Source organism: Ovis aries, chromosome 25 (assembly GCF_016772045.2).
Source record: "Ovis aries strain OAR_USU_Benz2616 breed Rambouillet chromosome 25, ARS-UI_Ramb_v3.0, whole genome shotgun sequence".
Taxonomy (NCBI): domain Eukaryota; kingdom Metazoa; phylum Chordata; class Mammalia; order Artiodactyla; family Bovidae; genus Ovis; species Ovis aries.
The window spans coordinates 27,723,996-27,744,081 of NC_056078.1; the positions used below are offsets into that span (position 1 = coordinate 27,723,996).

Sequence of the window (20,086 nt, forward strand, 5' to 3'; positions counted from 1 at the left end):
CCAAGGCTAGATTTATGGCCCAGGATGTGATCTATCCTGGATCTATATTTTAAAGTAATGATTATTTCATGTTACCTACCCAATTTGTTAATTCTTATAGGATTGGTAGGTATCTAGATATAAAAAATAAGTAAAGCAATCAAAATAAAAAGCAAGAAATAAAAGTATTTTGTATGGTGAAAGAATAGATTCCTTTTTTAAAAAAACACTTGGGAAAATAATGCTTGCTAAAGGGCTTTTCTCAAAAGTTTTATAAGCAGTTGAGCAGTTTATGCTGGCTATGTACTTCAATTTTTTTACAAAAGATAAACTGGTAAAAAATTTTATTATCATAACCAAATATAAATAGATTTTTATAGTGGGGACTGTTATCTTAATAACAAGGTTAAAGGTTATTTTTGTTCATTTGTTTTTTAAGACTTTAAACATATACTTTGCTCCCTAAAGTTATAAATCCCTAAAAGAAACAAGTACTCTCTAATAACTCTTTTAATGATTTTTAAGTTGAAAATATCTAAGGATGAAATAAGAAACTGAAGATTTATTACTATCTACATTCTGCTTTGTAGAGGCAAAAACAGAAGAATAAAACTAAAGAAAAGAAGAAGAAACCCAACAAACATACCTCATTTTGTTTCTTAGATTTAGTTAAATCAAAGTCAATTCTCAATTTTAAGTTTACGTAATAAGAATCAGTTCCCCAGGAGGAAAAAAGCCCAAAATAGATTATTAAGATAAAAAGAAATTTGCTTTGCCAAGAGTGTTCTAGTTCCTAAACGTGTTTGGTTGCCTTCTGATCTCCTTTCCAACAATCTTTTGGTCAAGAAAATAGCTGAGGTTTGTCTTTTAATATGGTCTTCCACTGAGGCAAGAAAGATTTAATTCTACTTTAGTACTTTAAACAGATGAGTACAAAGATGTCAGCTTGATGATGTAAAGGGTAGGTGATTCTGGAATTCTTTAATATTAAGTTCCTTACAATTTAAATTAAATTAACCCTCTTTTTTTTTTTCTCTAGTCTTAATGGCAGATGAGAATAATTAGCATAGATTTTTATGTCACCCTGTTATCTTTCTTTCTGACTGAACAAATCTAGTTAACATCAATATTTTTTTCTTGAAGACTGGGAATATGAGACAGTCATTGTTACCCTCTAAATTATACATAATTTGCCTTCAGATAACTGATACTCATTCCATTTTAAAATGTGATAATCTGGTGGGTTATGCAATAAGCAAAACTTATAAAAAAGTTTTGAACCCCAAAACTTATAGAAAAAGATGTTACAAACTGGAATTCTGTTAGATGATACTCTTTCAGTTTGCCTCTTGTGTATTCCGAAGTTGCCTTCTTCCTTGTATAAATTAGTTTTTACTTTTCTTTGACATAATGACAGCTCCTTTTTCTCCTCCCCCCAAATTAATCATAATCTTTCAAAGAGTTCTCTATTACCTTTCATTTTTGATTGACATCCTACTTGCTGCAGTCCTCAAGAAATCAATGAATATATTAACTGAAATTAGACTTGGCACCTGTCTCCAAGGAACTCGCTCAATAGTTCTTGGTAGACTTAGATGGAATTTTTAATAACTTCAAAGGATATATTTTAAAAAACTGTTCATTTTTGACATTAAGCCACTATAATTTATTAAAATTAGTATATATCTGGCTTTTATATGCATATGTTAAGTATTTAATTAAATAGTTCATAATTTTATTCCAAGTCATTATAACTGCTTTTCCCAACAGCCTTAAACACAAAGGCATTTCACCATTACTAACTCATATTTTCTTATGAAACTGGGCATTCTAAAGTCATTGTTTTAAATCGACATTTTTTTAGGTCCCAAATAAAGACAAAGGGTATAAAAAAAAATGACCAGAGTTAAGAGCATTAAAACACAAAAAAATCTAACAAGTCAATGACTGTTATGAAAAGAAACTGAGTAGGTAGTTTACATAGTATTTTATAAACACAAAGAATGGTGTATTTCTTCTCAGTCATAAGATTCAACTTGAAGGGCAAAGAAACTGGAAAAGAATGGTGTTGAAAAAGGGAAACTATAAATATTTAGGATTATTTTTTTTCCGTTCCTAAATTTCTGAACATTTTTTCTTTAGAGCTCCAAATAAGTCATGTACAGAAACCTCATCTCAGACTAAAAGTAATAACAATCAAATGATAAACAGAATGAAAAGAGCTTAGTCTGAAAGGCTGAGTTGGAATCCTGATTGTACCATTTACTACCTCTGTAACTTTTATCATTTCAAGTTTCAGTTTCTATAGCTGGAACATGGGTATAATATCACCAAATCCAATAGGGTTGGTGATGATTAAAATAAAGAAGGCATGTATTATCTACACATTGTCTGGCTCATAGTAGGCATTCGATAGATTTTGTTCATGGACTTTTTCCCTTCCTTGACCTGTGTGGAAATTAAATTTGACAGATAAATCGTGTTCTCTTCACTCTCAAAGCTACTGTGGTGAGAAAAAGATAGAAATTAAATGGACCTATAAATCTCCTTGATCTAAAATTTTAAAGTAGATTTAGTAAGCAATGAAATTAAACTGGTAAGATATAAATAGAATGATGGAACTTATAAAACCCATGTGAAAGTTAAGATAGTGTTAATCATTTCTATTTTCCTATTGGCTGTGATGATATTATATTTCATATTCAGTGAGGGGAGAAATTACCTAAACTTCAAAAACTAAAAGTGTTTCATAAAAACAAAATTTGCTTCCATTTTCCAGATGTTTTATCAGAAAACTATTTCAAAATGAAAGTAAGGATTTTTGATCATTTGTCGGGGATGATCTATTTATGTGTCTACTATGCACCAATTGATATACTAAAGGGTAGAGGGTATACAAAAGAAGGTGGAAGGATAACTATTAAAGGCATGGTACATGCCAAGTGTTTCAGGCACACATCACTGTGTTAGTTCAGCGGGGCTGCCATAATAACAGACTACCAACTAGGTGACAAACAGCAGAAATTAATTTTTGCACAGTTCTGGAGGCTGGAAGTCCAAGATCAAGGTATAGGCTGAGCTGCTTTCCTCTAAAGCCTCTCTCCTTGGTTTGCAGTTGACTGTCCTCTTGCTGTCTCTTCACATGGTTATCCCTCTGTGTAAGTTCACCCCTGGTGTATCTGTGTCTCTTTCCAAATTTTCATTCCTTATAATGTTACCAGTAGGACAGGGTTAAGGCTCACCTTAATAGCTGCATTTTAACTTAATCATAGCTATGAATTTAACTCAGATGACCATTATATCTACTACTGTGGGCAGGAATCCCTTAGAAGAAATGGTATAGCCATCATGGTCAACAAAACAGTCTGAAATGCAGTACTTGGATGCAGCCTCAAAAACGACAGAATGATCTTTGTTCGTTTCCAAGGTAAACCATTCAATGTCACGGTAATCCAAGCCTAAGCCCCAACAGGTAATGCTGAAGAAGCTGAAGTTGAACGGTTCTATGAAGACCTACAAGAACTTTTAGAACTAACACCCAAAAAAGATGTCCTTTGCATTACAGGGAACTGGAATGCAAAAGTAGGAAGTCAAGAAACACCTGGGGTAACAGGCAAATTTGGCCTTGGAATACATAATGAAGCAGGGCAAAGGCTAATGGAGTTTTGCCAAGAGAACGTACCGTACATAGCAAACACCCTCTTCCAACAACATAAGAGAAGATTCTACACATGGATATCACCAGATGGTCAACACCAAAATCAGACTGATTATATTCTATGCAGCCAAAGATGGAGAAGCTATATACAGTCAGCAAAAATAAGACCGGGAGCTGACTGTGGCTCGGATCATGAACTCCTTATTGCCAAATTCAGACTGAAATTGAAGAAAGGAGGGAAAACCACTAGACCATTCAGCTATGACCTAAATCAAATCACTTATGATTATACAGTGGAAGTGAGAAATAGGTTTAAGGGACTAGATCTCATAGACAGAGTGCCTGATAAACTATGGATGGAGGTTCATGACGTTGTACAGGAGACAGGGATCAAAACCATCCCCATGGAAAAGAAATCCAAAAAAGCAAAATGGGTGTCTGGGGAGGCCTTGCAAATAGCTGTGAAAAGAAGAGAAGCGAAAAGCAAAGGAGAAAAGGAAAGATATAAGCATCTGAATGCAGAGTTTCAAAGAATAGCAAGGAGAGGTAAGAAAGCCTTCCTCAGCGATCAATGCAAAGAAATAGAGGCAAACAACAGAATGGGAAAGACTAGAGATCTCTTCAAGAAAATTAGAGATACTAAGGGAACATTTCATGCAAAGATGGGCTCGATAAAGGACAGAAATGGTCTGGACTTAACAGAAGCAGAAGATATTAAGAAGAGGTGGCGAGAATACACAGAAGAACTGTACAAAAAAGATCTTCACAACTCAGATAATCATGATGATGTGATCACTAATCTAGAGCCAGACATCCTGGAATGTGAAGTCAAGTGGGCCTTGGAAAGTATTGCTACGAACAAAGCTAGTGGAGGTGATGGAATTCCAGTTGAGCTGTTTCAAATCCTGAAAGATGATGCTGTGAAAGTGCTGCACTCAATATGCCAGCAAATTTGGAAAACTCAGCAGCGGCGACAGGACTAGAAAAGGTCAGTTTTCATTCCAATCCCAAAGAAAGGCAATGCAAAAGAATGCTCAAACTACCACATAACTGCACTCATCTCACACGCTAGCAAAGTAATGCTCAAAATTCTTCAAGCCAGGCTTCAGTAGTATGTGAACCGTGAACTTCCAGATGTTCAAGCTGGTTTTAGAAAAGGCAGAGGAACTAGAGATCAAATTGCCAACATCTGCTGGACCATCAAAAAAGCAAGAGAGTTCCAGAAAAACATCTATTTCTGCTTTATTGACTATGCCAAAGCCTTTGACTGTGTGGATCACAATAAACTGTGGAAAATTCTGAAAGATATGGGATTACCAGACCACCTGACCTGCCTCTTGAGAAACTTATATGCAGGTCAGGAAGCAACAGTTAGAACTGGACATGGAACAACAGACTGGTTCCAAATAGGAAAAGGAATATGTCAAGGCTGTATACTGTCCCCCTGCTTATTTAACTTATATGCAAAGTACATCATGAGAAATACTGGGCTGGAAGAAGCACAAGCTGGAATCACCATTGCTGGGAGAAATATTAATAACCTCAGATATGTAGATGACACCACCCTTATGGCAGAAAGTGAAGAGGAACTAAAATGCCTCTTGATGAAAGTGAAAGAGGAGAGTGAAAAAGTTGGCTTAAAGCCCAACATTCTGAAAATGAAGATCATGGCATCTGGTCCAATCACTTCATGGCAGATAGATGGGGAAACAGTGGAAACAGTGTCAGTCTTTATTTTTTTGGCCTCCAAAATCACTGCAAATGGTAATGCAGCCATGAGATTAAAAGATGCTTACTCCTTGGAAGGAAAGTTATGACCAACCTAGACAGCATATTGAAAAGCAGAGACATTACTTTGCCAACAAAGGTCCGTCTAGTCAAGGCTATGGTTTTTCCAGTGAGAGCTGGACTGTGAAGAAAGCTGAGTGCCGAAGAATTGATGCTTGTGAACTGCAGTGTTGGGGAAGACTTTTGAGAGTACCTTGGACTGCAAGGAGATCCAACCAGTCCATCCTAAAGGAGATCAGTCCTGGTTGTTCATTGGAAGGAATGATGCTGAAGCTGAAACTCCAGTACTTTGGCCACCTCATGCGAAGAGTTGACTCACTGGAAAAGACCCTGATGCTGGGAGGGATTGGGGGAAGGAGCAGAAGGAGACGACAGAAGATGAGATGGCTGGATGGCATCACCGACTTGAGGGACATGAGTTTGAATGAACTCTCGAGTTGGTGATGGTCAGGGAGGCCTGGGGTCGCAAAGAGTCTGACATGACTGAGCGACTGAACTGAACTGAACTGACTCCCTAATCTGCTTTATAACATTCTACTGCATTGGCTATCTACATGGTATGTCAGTGGGCTTTAAGCTCTCTAGCATCTCAGGGTAAAAGACAAAGGTCCATGCTCTGTCTCTTGAGACTCTGTCATGTGTCCAAGAATGAGTGCCAGGCTAGAATGTGGTAAAGCTGGCATCTGCTCCATATTCTGATGATGCCATACTGTTGTTTAAAGTTTGTCAAAACTGCCATTCTGACTTGTGCTTTATCTTCTAACTACATTTTATATGCCATGCTAAGTTGTAACTATATAATTAATAAGTTAAATAATTTCACATTCCCAAATTATGTTATAATGTTTCCAAAGAAGACCATTTCAGGTATGCATACAAGGGGCCAGGAACTCTTACACAAAAACAGCTGGACTCCTGAAAGCAGAATGTAAAACTCCCATGTGAAAGATGTCCTCCTTATACCGGCAGGAAAGAAACAAAGAAAGGCAACTGTGGACAAGTAACTAAAACATATGCGGGACCAAAGGAAGATAAGAATTATTTTAACAAAATCTGTTTGTATAGATAACTCTTGACTTTGACTCTCTTTTTCTGGTGATAAGAATGTGAACTTCATAAAGCTAAGTTGCTTCTCTCTGCTCAACTTAGTATATAAACACTTAGCCCGAGCCACTTCTTTGGGTCTTCATTTTTTTTACGGGGATTCCCATGTATGTGTAAAAATCTGTATACTTCTCTCTTGTTAATCTGCCTTACATTAATTTAAGACTCAGGCCCAGGTGCAGACCCCTGGAGGATAGAGGTAAAGTTTTGTGCCCCCTGCACTATATATAAAATAAATAAATACTTACCAAGTGTTACAGGGGGTACAAGAGTTTCTTGAAGGAGGCTGAATATGGAGAACCATTACTTTGTTATTTTAAGGTACATTCCTTAAATATTAATTATACTATTTCCAAAAAAAACCAGTGTGAAAGCACATTCTAAAGTTAGATCTGATTTTAGTATGATCTATTCTTCTGCTTCTCTTCTAGAGAATGAATATTAAGCACTGTTCTGATCAATAATGGGAATTCAGTTAGGACTTTTCAAACTGTCTCAACTGAGGTAAGTGGGTGGGAGAGGTGGGAGTAGTATATTAGAATCTCTGGGGAAAGATGGGAGAGCAGATAGAGAAGTAATATTCAGAGTTTAAAAACAAAGCAGCACTTTTCTCCAATAGTTTTATGTGTTTTTAGTCACAGTATTTAATGTTTTAAAATGTCAAATAACATTAAAAGCAGGGCATATGTTAACCCATAAAAGGGGGTGGAGAAACACCAGCATAAGGGAATTTTTTAAAATCTGAGGAAATCAGAGACTTCATTTTTTTGTCCTCTAACAAAAATGCATACAAAAGGCATTTAATGCATGTTTTGAACCGAACAGACTCAGTAGGCAACTAATCCAAAAGCACTTAATTCAACAAATACAGGCACAGAAAAAGGTAATAATACTCTTACAGAGTTGTGTCCAGGAACTGAATACCATGACAGTCTAAACTTTAAGTGGAAAAGTAAATCCTCAAACCCGGTATGACACCTTTGTAACTCTGAGTACACATATCTTTATTTCTGACCTTTTGTGTTTCCAGCTGTTATTACCTTTGTAAACTTTCATAGAAAGAGCTCCTTATTATCCTCCCTGCCTTCATCCCCTGGTGACTTTTACACAATAAGCATACATGCTCAGGTTGAAAACTGCTCTGACTCCTGAATTTCTTTCTCCTCAAGCTGAGCATCCAGAGACAACTAAGACTTTCAATTTAGACTTCTGGGCTTTCAGTCCTAGAATCATATTATTTCCTACTTGCTGTCGGGCTGCAGATCACTGATAAGGTTCAAACCAATCAGTTCTCATGGTTGGAGGTAGATAAAAAGAATACCTATGGTACAGGCCCCTCCCAGCCTAGAGGCTCTTCGTGGGTACATGATGGACAGTGTCCTGAAGTCCAAGAAATACCTACCTCCAGCTTCAGAACATCGTGCTGCAGTTTACGCTGAAATTCAAGGAAGTTTTTGATTGTCAGCTTCCCCTTGAGATCAGCTCCAAAAAAGTAGGTTGTGAGGGCTGAACACAAGCCGGACTTGAGGGTGTTACCAGTTGTAGGACGATCTCTGTGACGCATTCCCATGCTGGTTTGGGAGCGAATAATGCTCTGAACCTAATGGAGAAGCAAACCCCAGTCCAGAAAAACATTACAAGGTAGAAAATGTAGAAAACTAAGAGTAATAACAGTCAACTAGTTACTATCTGCCTACATTGTGCTACAATTCTCTCTTTTAATGCTCACAACAATCCTATGAGATAAGTCCAATGATTATCCTCATTTTACAGACGAGGAATTTGAGGTATGCTGTTAAGTAACTTCCCTGGTGGCTCAGATGGTAAAGTGTCGGTCTACAATGCGGGAGACCAGGGTTCAATCCCTGGTTTGGGAAGATCCCCTGGAGAAGGAAATGGCAATCCATTCCAGTACTACTGCCTGGAAAATCCCATGGACAGAGGAGCCTGGTAGGGTACAGTTCATGGGGTCGCAAAGAGTCGGACACGACTGAGCGACTTCACTTCACTAACCTGCTTGGAGTCAAGTAGCCAGCAAGTAATAGAACCAGTAATACACATGCCTGACCCGTTTATAATGGGGATGCTCTTAAAAATCTCTCTTGAGAAAAAAGTATGCATTTGTTTTAGGCTTGAAACCTCACACACAACACTAAAATAATCATCAGCCTCACAGTAATACCTTCCATATCTCAGGAGACTTTAAAAATTTCACACTTCTACTATTGACTCTCCAGTTGTGACGAGAGGCAGTACAGCTATAGGCAAATACTTGATATCTAAGAGAGGCAACACGTTAATTAGAATGATAATGCAAAATATAAAGTTGGTATGCAGCAATTCTCCAAGAGAAGATGGGGAATTGGTTTAATCTTTGAGAAATTTTAAATGAGATTCTGAAAAAAGAATAATTTTGGGGGCTAGCAACCATGGCCTAACTATTGATATACAAAATGAGCTTTTTGATGCAAGTCTATGACTGCTATAGCATATTTTCCCCCCACTGGTTCCTGCAGTCTTTTCTACCTCTTTACAAGCTAATAAAAACAACTATTTAGAATAAAATTATAATATGTAAAGACAGATAAAGTTATATTATAATAGATAGATAATATATATAGCCTTGTGAATAATGATTTTTAAATTGCTAAATTAGAAAAGTATAATATTTAAAAACTTAAGATTTGTAACAATGGATTTACTTATTTAAATGTCTTTTATTCATTTTATTTACTACCTATGACCATACAAGAGACTTACTTAACACAACTGAATAGTCCCTGGCTCTAAAAGGTAACAGTAGTATAATGGAAAGACATGAGATGAGGAATCAGGAAACATGGGGTCTAATTATGTTGCTCTGTAGTACAAGCACAATTTATATAGGTCATTTAACTTCTTTGGGCCTTAGTTTTCTCACTGGAAAAGTTCATGGTTAGAGGACACTGTCTGTAAGTTTCCTTATAAGTTAATATCATAAATGCTTCTGATTATGCTTTTTTTCTGGGTTCATGTTTTATCAAGTGAATAAGACTGTTTGACATTTGTTTTTCATGCACGTGGAGATTTGAAAGATGGATTTTTAAATTATTTACATTGAAGATTTTTAGACTTCAAATTGAAATACAGGATAATCAGTGCAGTGCTGCTTATATTTGAAGGCAATACACAATTCATTTTCTCTGCCTAACTGTGAGAACTGAAGAATTTTTTAATAGCAGTGAATCAATATTGCGTACCACTGTCAGGACCTGTCATGATTTAAATTTTGCCTGTGCTGTAATATTGTAGCTTATACACTTTCAATGGTGGAAACTGTATGTTAGCTTCAAAAGTGTGGTGCTGAAGGGTTTGTGTGAAAATTTCATCCCCTTTCTCTGTCTCACAGCTGACAGGTATTATTTCTCATACTTCAATACTGAAGAAATTTCTGTCATGGCCTGGGTGAATGTAGCCCGGACAGTTATGAGTTTTTTAAAAAAAAGCTTTTGGCTAGGTTAGTTCTATTTTATGATCTGCTATGAAATGGGTTAAAGAAAGGGATACATGTGGAAGAAAGATCGGAGAAAGCTCACACTTTATTTAGAGTTGAGGAATGCTTTTTATTTTCTTTTTTTATTATTTATTTATTTTGGCTGCACCACACAGCATGTGGGATCTTCTCTGACCCCTTAGGACCAGGGAGTGAACCCATTCTTTCTGTGGTGCGAGTGCAGAGTTCTAACCACTGGACTACCAGGGAAGTCTGAGTAATGCTTTTTAGTAATTTATGTTTATGCACGATGAAAGTGATTTTTGAAAACGATGAATGAAAGAGTAACATCAGGTATTAGTTTGCCTCATGTCACTTTCACTTGGAAGACACATAATGATGAAATGTGTGTGTCTTCATATTGGTCTGTTTAACTTTTTAAAATAAGCTTAACAAACAAACTGTCAAGAAAATACCTATTTAGCTAGAAATTAAAGGAAAGTTTGAATGATTGAAAACTTAGTGCATTTTCAACCTAATTATTATTATTATATTGCCCAAAAATGTAAAACACAGAAAGATGAAGCTGAGAAACTTCTAATAAGAGCTATTCATCCCTGAGTCACCTTATAATTATTTTTCTTTTTCTAAAGAGTTTTTACATCAAAATTTCTTGTGATCAATATTACAAGTTGCATCAGTTTAACACATCCAGTTATCAGGGCATCATATTAGATGAAATTTATATTCCCTTCTCTGTCAGGTGAACAGAATGGTGAAGCGATTGCTACAAGTCATTCAGCCTATCAACAGCAATGCCAAAAATATTGGTGAGGATATGGAGAAAAGGGAATTCTCATGCACTACTAGTGGGAATGTAAACTGGTGTAGCCACTATGGGAAACAGCATGAAAGTTTGTCAAAACATTAAGACCGGAACTACCATATTCAGCAATTCCACTTCTGAGTATCAAAGAGAAATCAAATCACTGTGTCTAACAGATATCTTCAGCTCCCCACCATATTCACTGCATTATTATTTACAATAGCCAGGACATGGAAACCACCTAAGTGTCCCACTGGCAGATGAAGGATACAGAAAATATCACACACATGGGAATGTTATTCAGACATAATTTAAGAAGGAAATTTTGACATTTGTGACAACATGGATAAACACTGAGCACATTATGCTACATAAAATGTCAGACAGAGAAAGGCTAATATTATATGATCTCACTTATATGTGGAATCCAAAAAACAGCTGAACTCATAGAGGACAGATCGTTGGTTGCCAGAAGCGAGGGGTTGGGGGTGGGCAAAAGGAATGAAGGTGGTCTAAAGGTATAAACTTCTAGTTATAAGATAAGCCTTGGGATGTAAGCATGGAGACTATAGTTAACAAACAAAATTGTGTATTTGAAAGTTGCTAAGAGAATAGATCTTAAAAGTTCTCATCACAACAAAAAAAAATTGTAACTGTGTGATGATGAATATTAACTAAACTTATTGTGGTAACATTGCTATATATATATTGCAATGGTCAAATCATTATATATATATGTATATATATATATGTATGTGTGTGTGTGTGTCAAATCATTACATCACACATCTAAAACTAATACAATAAGTTAACTATATCTCAATAAAAAGAAAATAGTTCTGTATAAAGTAAAATAGTTCTATATAAAATAAAATTTAAAATACCAAAATAAGTTCTATTTACAATCATTTGAGGCCACCCAGTAATATCAGTAAAGTGCAGAATTACAGAAAACTGAAGGTATTAGATGGACATAGCTTGCAAATTGAATAAATATCTATAGGGATTTTGAAATCTTTGTGTATTTTTTACTTAAAGATACAGTATACCTGATACTTTTTCCTACTTCCTTTTTGCCCCTTTACTCATTTTGAATACAAAAGTACTTTCTTGCACATATATATTTTTTTTCCTGTTTTGAAAATACTTCTATTAATCATAATAATTATACTTGGAAAGGTACCATGACCCTCCAAGGATAGAAGTTTGATGGAAATATAATCTCTTCCTAGAATTCAGAAGAAACTATATACATTTATGGCCTTCCCTGGTGGCTCTGATGGTAAAGAATCTGCCTGCAATGCAGGAGATCCGAGTTCAATCCCTGGGTCAGGAAGATATTGCCTGGAAAAGGGAATGGCTACCCACTCCAGTATTCTTGCCTGGGGAATCCCATGAAAAGAAAAGCCTGGTGGGCTACAGTCCATGGTGTTGCAAAGAATCAGATACAACTGAGCGACTAAGCATAGCACATACATTTATGGCTAGAACCTGCTACAGTAAAAGGTATGGTATCATTTTTCCTTCCCTCATAGAAATCCTTTCAGAACATATGTCATACATCCTTGTATTCTGGAACTTCCTGGCACAAAGAAGCTATTTAATAAATACTGACTGAATATATGATTGAAGAGCCATAACTTAGCCTCTCAACATTAGACTCTAATTTATGTCGGGGAATCAGAGCAAACTTGACCTGAATCATATGCTGAAATAATTTCTTACATTTAGAGTAAAAACAAAAAACCTTCATCTATCATAAGTGGAGATAATTCTGAAAAATGATCCTTTAGGTACTTCAAAAATTGGATAGCATCAGAATATACTATCAAGGCCAAAGTAATTCCAAGGCACATGAAAATGTGTTGAACATTAATGTATTTAAAGGAAATTTCCAGGAAAACTTGCCTGTTCAAACTCTTCCATGTCTACTTCTCCATCTCCATTCAAGTCAAACATCTTGAAGGCAATTTCAAAATTTCTCTGAGGAGCTGTAAGTTAGGAAGGAAGGAAGGGCAGGAGGGAAGGAGGAAGGAAAGAGAAAAATATTTAGAAGGTATTGACCAAAAATAAAAAAATCATTGCTTTTTAAGAAAAAAGGATGGTTAAACATTAAAATGTAACTTCAAGTCAAAGAATGCCACCACATTTATCTTGATTAACCTTTTAGCAACAGTTCTTAAAACCAAGATAATTTTACCATGGCCAGTAAAGATAGTACTTATCTATCTTTGTGTTCCAACACTCTCTTAAATACTTTACTTTCTTAGAAACCATCTTCTCTTAATTGAATAACATTACTGTTGTTCTGTTACTTAAATACAGTGTTATTTATCTGGGCATGAAAGTCTATTTGGGGTGAGATATACTGCTGCAAAGTAAGAAGCTGAAACTATCTTTGTCTTGCCTTTTTAAAACAAGCTAGCTTTCTACTCTGTTCTTTCTAGTCTCTCCATTGTAAGTACAATCAGGAGTTCAGTGGATATCACTCTGCCAACAGGTTATTATCAACACATTATCTATACCATTCTCCTCAATGTCACTATAGCTCTGTGGTAAGGCAGAAAAGCACACGGTCAGCTACCCAGCCCCCTATTTTAATTGTGTCAGCTTGATACATAGATTACTGAGTAAAGTACATGTAAATGTTTAAAAATCAAAATGAAAAATACAAAGCTTGAGAAGACAGTATATTTTTTTCCCTTAAATGAATGGTGAAAGTGTTTCAGGACTTCTTCAATGTCCCCAGATCAATCAAAATATAATTATTATATTTGTACATTAGGATAAAATATAAATTCAACAGCCCTCCTCTCCTTCCTTACCATGCTAAATATTCTAGTAAAGAAAACTAGGGACTTCCCTGGTGGCACCCAGGCTCAATCCCCGGTTGGGGAACTAAGATCTCACAAGCTGTGTGGCATGGCCAAAAAAAGAAAACTAAGTCACTTACTTCCTTCAGTGCTTCAAATTTATATAGCTATAGAAAATAAAATTTCCTATATATATCCTAATACTATCGAATTAAATTTTTAGTTAATATCACTTTTAGTTTAAAAAATTAAAGATAATACATAGACAAAAAAGTAAACAAGGGCTTAGTATATTATGCATTACTGTACACAGTTCATATCCTGTCTTGCTCATTAATTTGTCAGTATCAACACTTTCTAAGCTTAAATTCCATTTTCAGCTAGCTAGCCTACTAGGTCGGTAATCTCCTGGTTTTTAGTTGCCTGGGTGAATCATATGCTTCTCAGTTTCCAACTGCCTCTTTCGCTTGATACTGGCTTCCAACAGGTTTGCTTTTCTTAGGCCACCAGTATGATTGCTGAGAAGGATGCAGGGCAGGAGGGCGGGGATTCGATTTTTGTATATTTATTGTCACTTCTTAAATTATTCCCATTTGTCTGGATGCTATCTTTTACTGAAGAGTTACTATGTGCCAAGCACTGAACTGGATAATTTTAAGCTGTTTTCTAATTTTGTACTCTCAATCCTGAAATTATTTCTTTCTTAATTTTTTTTTAAAATAGAGTAGGATGTTGGGGCTCCAAGCCACTAAATGACTCGCTCAAAATCACACAGCTAATAGGGAACAAACAGAACTGGTAAGTGACTGAGGTCAACAATGACTATTCATTATGTTCCACAGCCTCCAATATGAAAATTGTGGTTCTTATAATAATAAACACACTCTTCATTCTGGTATGCTCTAACTTAGAAACAAAACAACAAAACATGACTCACTGGTTATGTCAGTCTCTGAAATAGCTTAGAGTTTCAAGTTTCATCTAACGGACATTCCAGATATCAAAGAAACATTGCATGTAAAATGCTCAGTAGTTTAAGCTTAGTTGCAATCATAGGCATAGGCAACATCAGATTCTGTAATGGGTTTGTCATATGTTTTAAAAATCCTGAATATATATTCTGTTCTTCCCTATTGTCTCACAAACTTAGCTCACTTCACTCACATACATTATTTACCTAACCCTTGTAGATACTTGTAATTTTAACAACCGCAGACAATATGAGGCCACTGAAAGTTTTAAGCAGGGGAGTGCCACAATCACACAGGCATTTAGAAAGAACTTCTCTGGCTACAATATGAAGAATGTACTGGAAAACAAAATTCAGTCTCAGAGAACATCATTAAAGCTCCTGAAACTTGAAAATGTGAACTGAGGTGATGGCAGTGGTCATGGAGAGAAGAAAACAAATTTGAAATAAGGGGGCAGAAAAGTATATAACTTAATGATTAATTAGCTGTGATGAACTGAGAGTAAAAACGGCTGACAGCATGACTGGCTTAGGCTACCAGGTAGCTTCAGTTCAGTTCAGTCACTCAAGTCGTGTCTGACTCTTTGAGACCCCATGAATCGCAGCACGCCAGGCCTCCCTGTCCATCACCATCTCCTGGAGTTCACTCAGACTCGTGTCCATCAAGTCCGTGATGCCATCCAGCCATCTCATCCTCTGTCGTCCCCTTCTCCTCCTGCCCCTAATCCCTCCCAGCATCAGGGTCTTTTCCAATGAGTCAACTCTTCTCATGAGGTGGCCAAAGTACTGGAGCTTCAGCTTTAGCATCATTCCTTCCAAAGAAATCCCAGGGTTGATCTCCTTCAGAATGGACTGGTTGGATCTCCTTGCAGTCCAAGGGACTCTCTCAAGAGTCTTCTCCAATACCACAGTTCACAAGCATCAATTCTTTGGCACTCAGCCTTCTTCACAGTCCAACTCTCACATCCATACATGACTACTGGAAAAACCATAGCCTTGATTAGACAGACCTTAGTCGGCAAAGTAATGTCTCTGCTTTTCAATATGCTATCTAGGTTGGTCATAACTTTTCTTCCAAGGAGTAAGCGTGTTTTAATTTCATGGCTGCAGTCACCATCTGCAGTGATTTTGGAGCCCCCAAAAAATAAAGTCTGACACTGTTTCCACTGTTTCTTCATCTATTTCCCATGGAGTGATGGGACCAGATGCCATGATCTTCATTTTCTGAATGATGTTGGGCTTTAAGCCAACTTTTTCACTCTCCTCTTTTAATTTCATCAAGAGGCTCTTCAGTTCCTCTTCACTTTCTGCCATAAGGGTGGTGTCATCCGCATATCTGAGGTAGCTTACATATCATTAAAGAGAAAAAGGCAATGTAAAAGATTTGAGGAAAAAATGATTTCAGACAAGATCTGCTGAATTCAAGGAGTCCACAGCATATTCTGATGAAAATGTTCAGGAGATAGCTGGAAATATGGGTCTAAAGCTTAGAAGAGAGAGCCTAAAGCTAGTAGTCATATTAGCATAAATAGATACACACCTACATATGCATTGGAGAAGGAAATGGCAACCCACTCCAGTATTCTTGCCTGGAGAATCCCATGGACAGAGGAGCCTTGCGGGCTACAGTCCATGGGGTCACAAGAGTCAGACACGACTGAGTGACTCTGACTTGACTTGACTTGACTATATATGCATGCTGAGTCGTGTCTGACTCTTTGTGATCCTATGGACTGTAGCCCACCAGGCTTCTCCATCCATGGGATTATCCTGGCAAGAGTACTGGAGTGGGTTGCCATGCCCTCCTCCAGGGGATCTTCCCGATCCAAGGATCGGACACAAACGTCCTGCATTGCAGGCAGATTCTATACCACTGAGCCACCCGTTTAGCTTCAAAGACCTGAAATGAAGATGTCCAAGGAGAACTAAAGATTGAGGAGAAGTGTACAGAAAGGACAGAAAGAAGTTGGAAGCTAATATTTAAGGTGAAAGTAAAAAGAGAGGAAGCAGTGACAAAGTGGTATCACACCATCAAGAGAAATGTGGTTCAAAACGAATAGGAATAGGGGAAGATTTGGCCAGAGGCACTCAAAGGGTTGCTATTCATGAATTACAGCAGCATTCTCATTTCCTGTCTTCACTGATTACAGAGACAACGCAGAGTTGTTAAATTTTTAGGTTTATCATGATCTTCTATTCCTACTGTCTTACAAAGTTCTGTTTTGGCATACGCACAGGCATTTAAATGACTGAATGAGTTATTCTGGCAACTCATACTTAATATGATCTCCTACAACTAAGGTTAAATTCACTTTACCAAACAAAGAACATCTTGTACTGCTTCAGGTTTCTTTATCTTTTTAATCCCGGCTTACTCTCAAACACAGTATTTGCTTTACGTGGAATGACTTTAACAGTGTTTATTCAAGAATATGCGTTGACACTCTCAGGCTGAGCTCTTGCGCCCTGGTCACTGATACAGCATTTCAGGACAGCAGCCGTGGGCGTTCTGATCACATTTAGGCCTTAGCAGTCTATCACGCAAGCTCCTTCCACAGTAGTTCTCTCAGGTCATTCAATCTTCATTTGCTGATCATATTAAAGCACTAGAGACAAACAAGCAAAAAACCAGCTCGCCTTAAGTGAAACATGCTACACAGGAATAAGCTGCTAGGCAACTTTCTTGTACCCTCTTGTCTCCCTTTGAGAGTAGACTTCAGAGTAATTTTTAAATCTAGCTGCTCTGGAAAGCTAAAAGTATCTTGAGTTTACATTAATTCACAACCTATTGCCATAGAAAGGTAGAGAGAGGGGAATTCTTTTGAATTTCAGGCTACTTGTACAGTGAACAGTGAAGCTTCGCCCCACTCGTCCTTGTGTTAATGGTTCAATCTATTTTCTGCACAGCAATATCTAAAACAATCATATGTTGGGACTGATTAAAACAATGAGATTCTATACAAAGTTCATCACTCTACATCTTTTACCTATAATTCTGTGACAGTTTTTACTACAAGTAAATGGAGATACATTAGATCTTGTTCTAGTGTAGAATAAAACATTTTTATGTTATTCTATTATTGACAATAATGACAAGAGCAATAACAACTCTAGATTTGTTCAAAGCACAGCAGATTTTTCTATACTGTTTTAGTAATAAGTAAAAAACCATGTTTTTCTATGTATGTAAGTCAAATAATCAGATAGCAACAATATTAGCTGTCTCAAGATTTTCATGACTGTTTCACTTACTTTTTTTTTAAAATAGATAATGCAAAAGCCTTGGGCTCTAATTCTGACTTTTCCAATCTAATGAGTTATTATGCCTTAAATTCTTTTTTGGTAGTACTGACGGGATGAACAAAAAAAACTAAATAGGTTAGATTCTAAACAAGTTTCTTATTTTCTGTTAGCTTGGTCCTCCTACCACAAAATTCCCACCTTACTATTCCTGTTGTAAAATGATGCATAGGACAAATGAGGTAATTAATATGCAATAGCAGAGAACTCTGAGTGAGGAGAAAAAACTGTGATGAACCTCCATTCAGTGATAAACCTGCCTACTGAATTTGTAAGGATGATCATATAGCCTCTGATTATTTCTGAGGGAGGTCACCACTTGCAATGTCTAACCATTGCTGGCCAGCAATGGCCATATTAATTGAACTTTTTTTCTCATGCAGAATGGGCTTCCCAGGTGGTTCAGTGATAAAAATTCCCCTGTCGATGCAAGGAGACACAGGAGATATGGGTTTGATCCCTGAGTCAAGAAGATACCCTGGAGGAGGAAACAGCAACCCACTCCAGTATTCTTGCCGGAAAATCCAATGGACACAGGAGCTTAGCAGGCTCCTGTCCACAGAGTTGCTAAGAGATGGATATGACTGAGCGCACACCCTCCACCACCTTCTCAAGTAGAGCTCAGATCTAATTCTTTGTAGCTCTTACAAATTGTCCTAATTTAATTTTTGAGAGAAATACAAAATAGAACTGTTTCTCACCTTTATGATGTCCCTCTGAATATGTAAGGACATAGTGTCATGTCTCTACTAAAGGTTTCTCAGAACCTCTTTCCAGAACGTCAAGGTTATTTTGTAATAGCCTTCTCTGGGGTCCTTTAGATGACCAATGGCTCCCATAAATACAATATTCTAAAATGGTTAATTCTGGAATGACTTATCCTTTCTAATAACAATAGGACTTCTCTGCAGACTAATATATTAACATTTTTCTTATATGAGGGCATAATGTTTTGCTTTTCCACCTTAGGCTAGAGCAAAGGAGTAGAAAAACCTGTAAGATTATATTTCAAAAAAGTTGTCCTCTCTCAATTCTCCTGAATTATTCAAGGTATGATGGCTAGGTGCAATCTGGAATAATCTTTCTGCCCTTTTTTTTTTTTTTTTAACACAGACTGGAAGCATTGTAGTTGTATTATAGTATTCCCCTAGGATAATTTAGCTTCCAAAGGACACTACATAAAGTGAAAATATCCTAAGAATTTTTAAAAAACATACTTAAGCAAGAGCAGACCAATTTTCTTTTCAATGACATACTTGCTTTCTAAGTCAGATCTGATTTCTGTTAGTAACTATTTTACAGGTACTCTTTGATAATCTATTAGCCTCTTCAGCATTTTCTAATATTAGGTTTCATGCTATGTGCCAGGCTAACACTATAGCTAGCAAATGGACTGCAAATATTTGAAAAACAAAAGACTTAAAGAATCATAAAAGATAAAGTCAAGAAATATTTATTATAAAGCTATACATTTTATATTTTATTTTTATATATAGTTAACTTTGTATTCAATATCACAGTTATCCAAGTCTATGCCCCAACCAGTAACGCTGAAGAAGCTGAAGTTGAACGGTTTTATGAAGACCTACAAGATCTTTTAGAACTAACACCCAAAAATGATGTCCTTTTCATTATAGGGGACTGGAATGCAAAAGTAGGAAGTCAAGAAACACCTGGAGTAACAGGCAAATTTGGCCTTGGAATACAGAATGAAGCAGGGCAAAGGCTAATGGAGTTTTGCCAAGAAAATGCACTGGTCATAGCAAACACTCTCTTCCAACAACACAAGAGAAGACTCTACACGTGGACATCACCAGATGGTCAACACCGAAATCAGACTGATTATATTCTATGCAGCCAAAGATGGAGAAGCTCTATACAGTCAACAAAAACAAGACCGGGAGCTTGTGGCTCAGATCATGAACTCCTTATTGGCAAATTCAGGCTTAAACTGAAGAAAGCAGGGAAAACTGCTAGACCATTCAGGTATGACCTAATCAAACCCCTTATGATTACACAGTGGAAGTGAGAAATAGATTTAAGGGTCTAGATCTGATAGATAGAGTGCCTGATGAACCATGGATGGAGGTTTGTGACATTGTAAAGGAGACAGGGATCAAGAACATCCCCATGGAAAAGAAATGCAATAACGCAAAATGGCTGTCTGGGGAGGCCT

General features: G+C 36.8%; 1 protein-coding gene across 2 annotated transcripts in view; it reads right to left on the reverse strand.

Annotated features, from left to right (window-relative positions):
- The window catches only part of MICU1 (mitochondrial calcium uptake 1), a 234,422-nt gene that overhangs the window by 88,410 nt on the left and 125,926 nt on the right, over nt 1–20,086 (reverse strand). For both annotated transcript variants that reach the window (XM_015104425.3, XM_012105260.4), the window contains 2 exons: nt 12,736–12,818; nt 7,932–8,129 (listed from right to left, as the gene is read on the reverse strand). In XM_015104425.3, the coding sequence (XP_014959911.1) occupies nt 7,932–8,129; nt 12,736–12,818 (281 nt within the window). The remainder of the gene's footprint in view (nt 1–7,931; nt 8,130–12,735; nt 12,819–20,086) is intronic.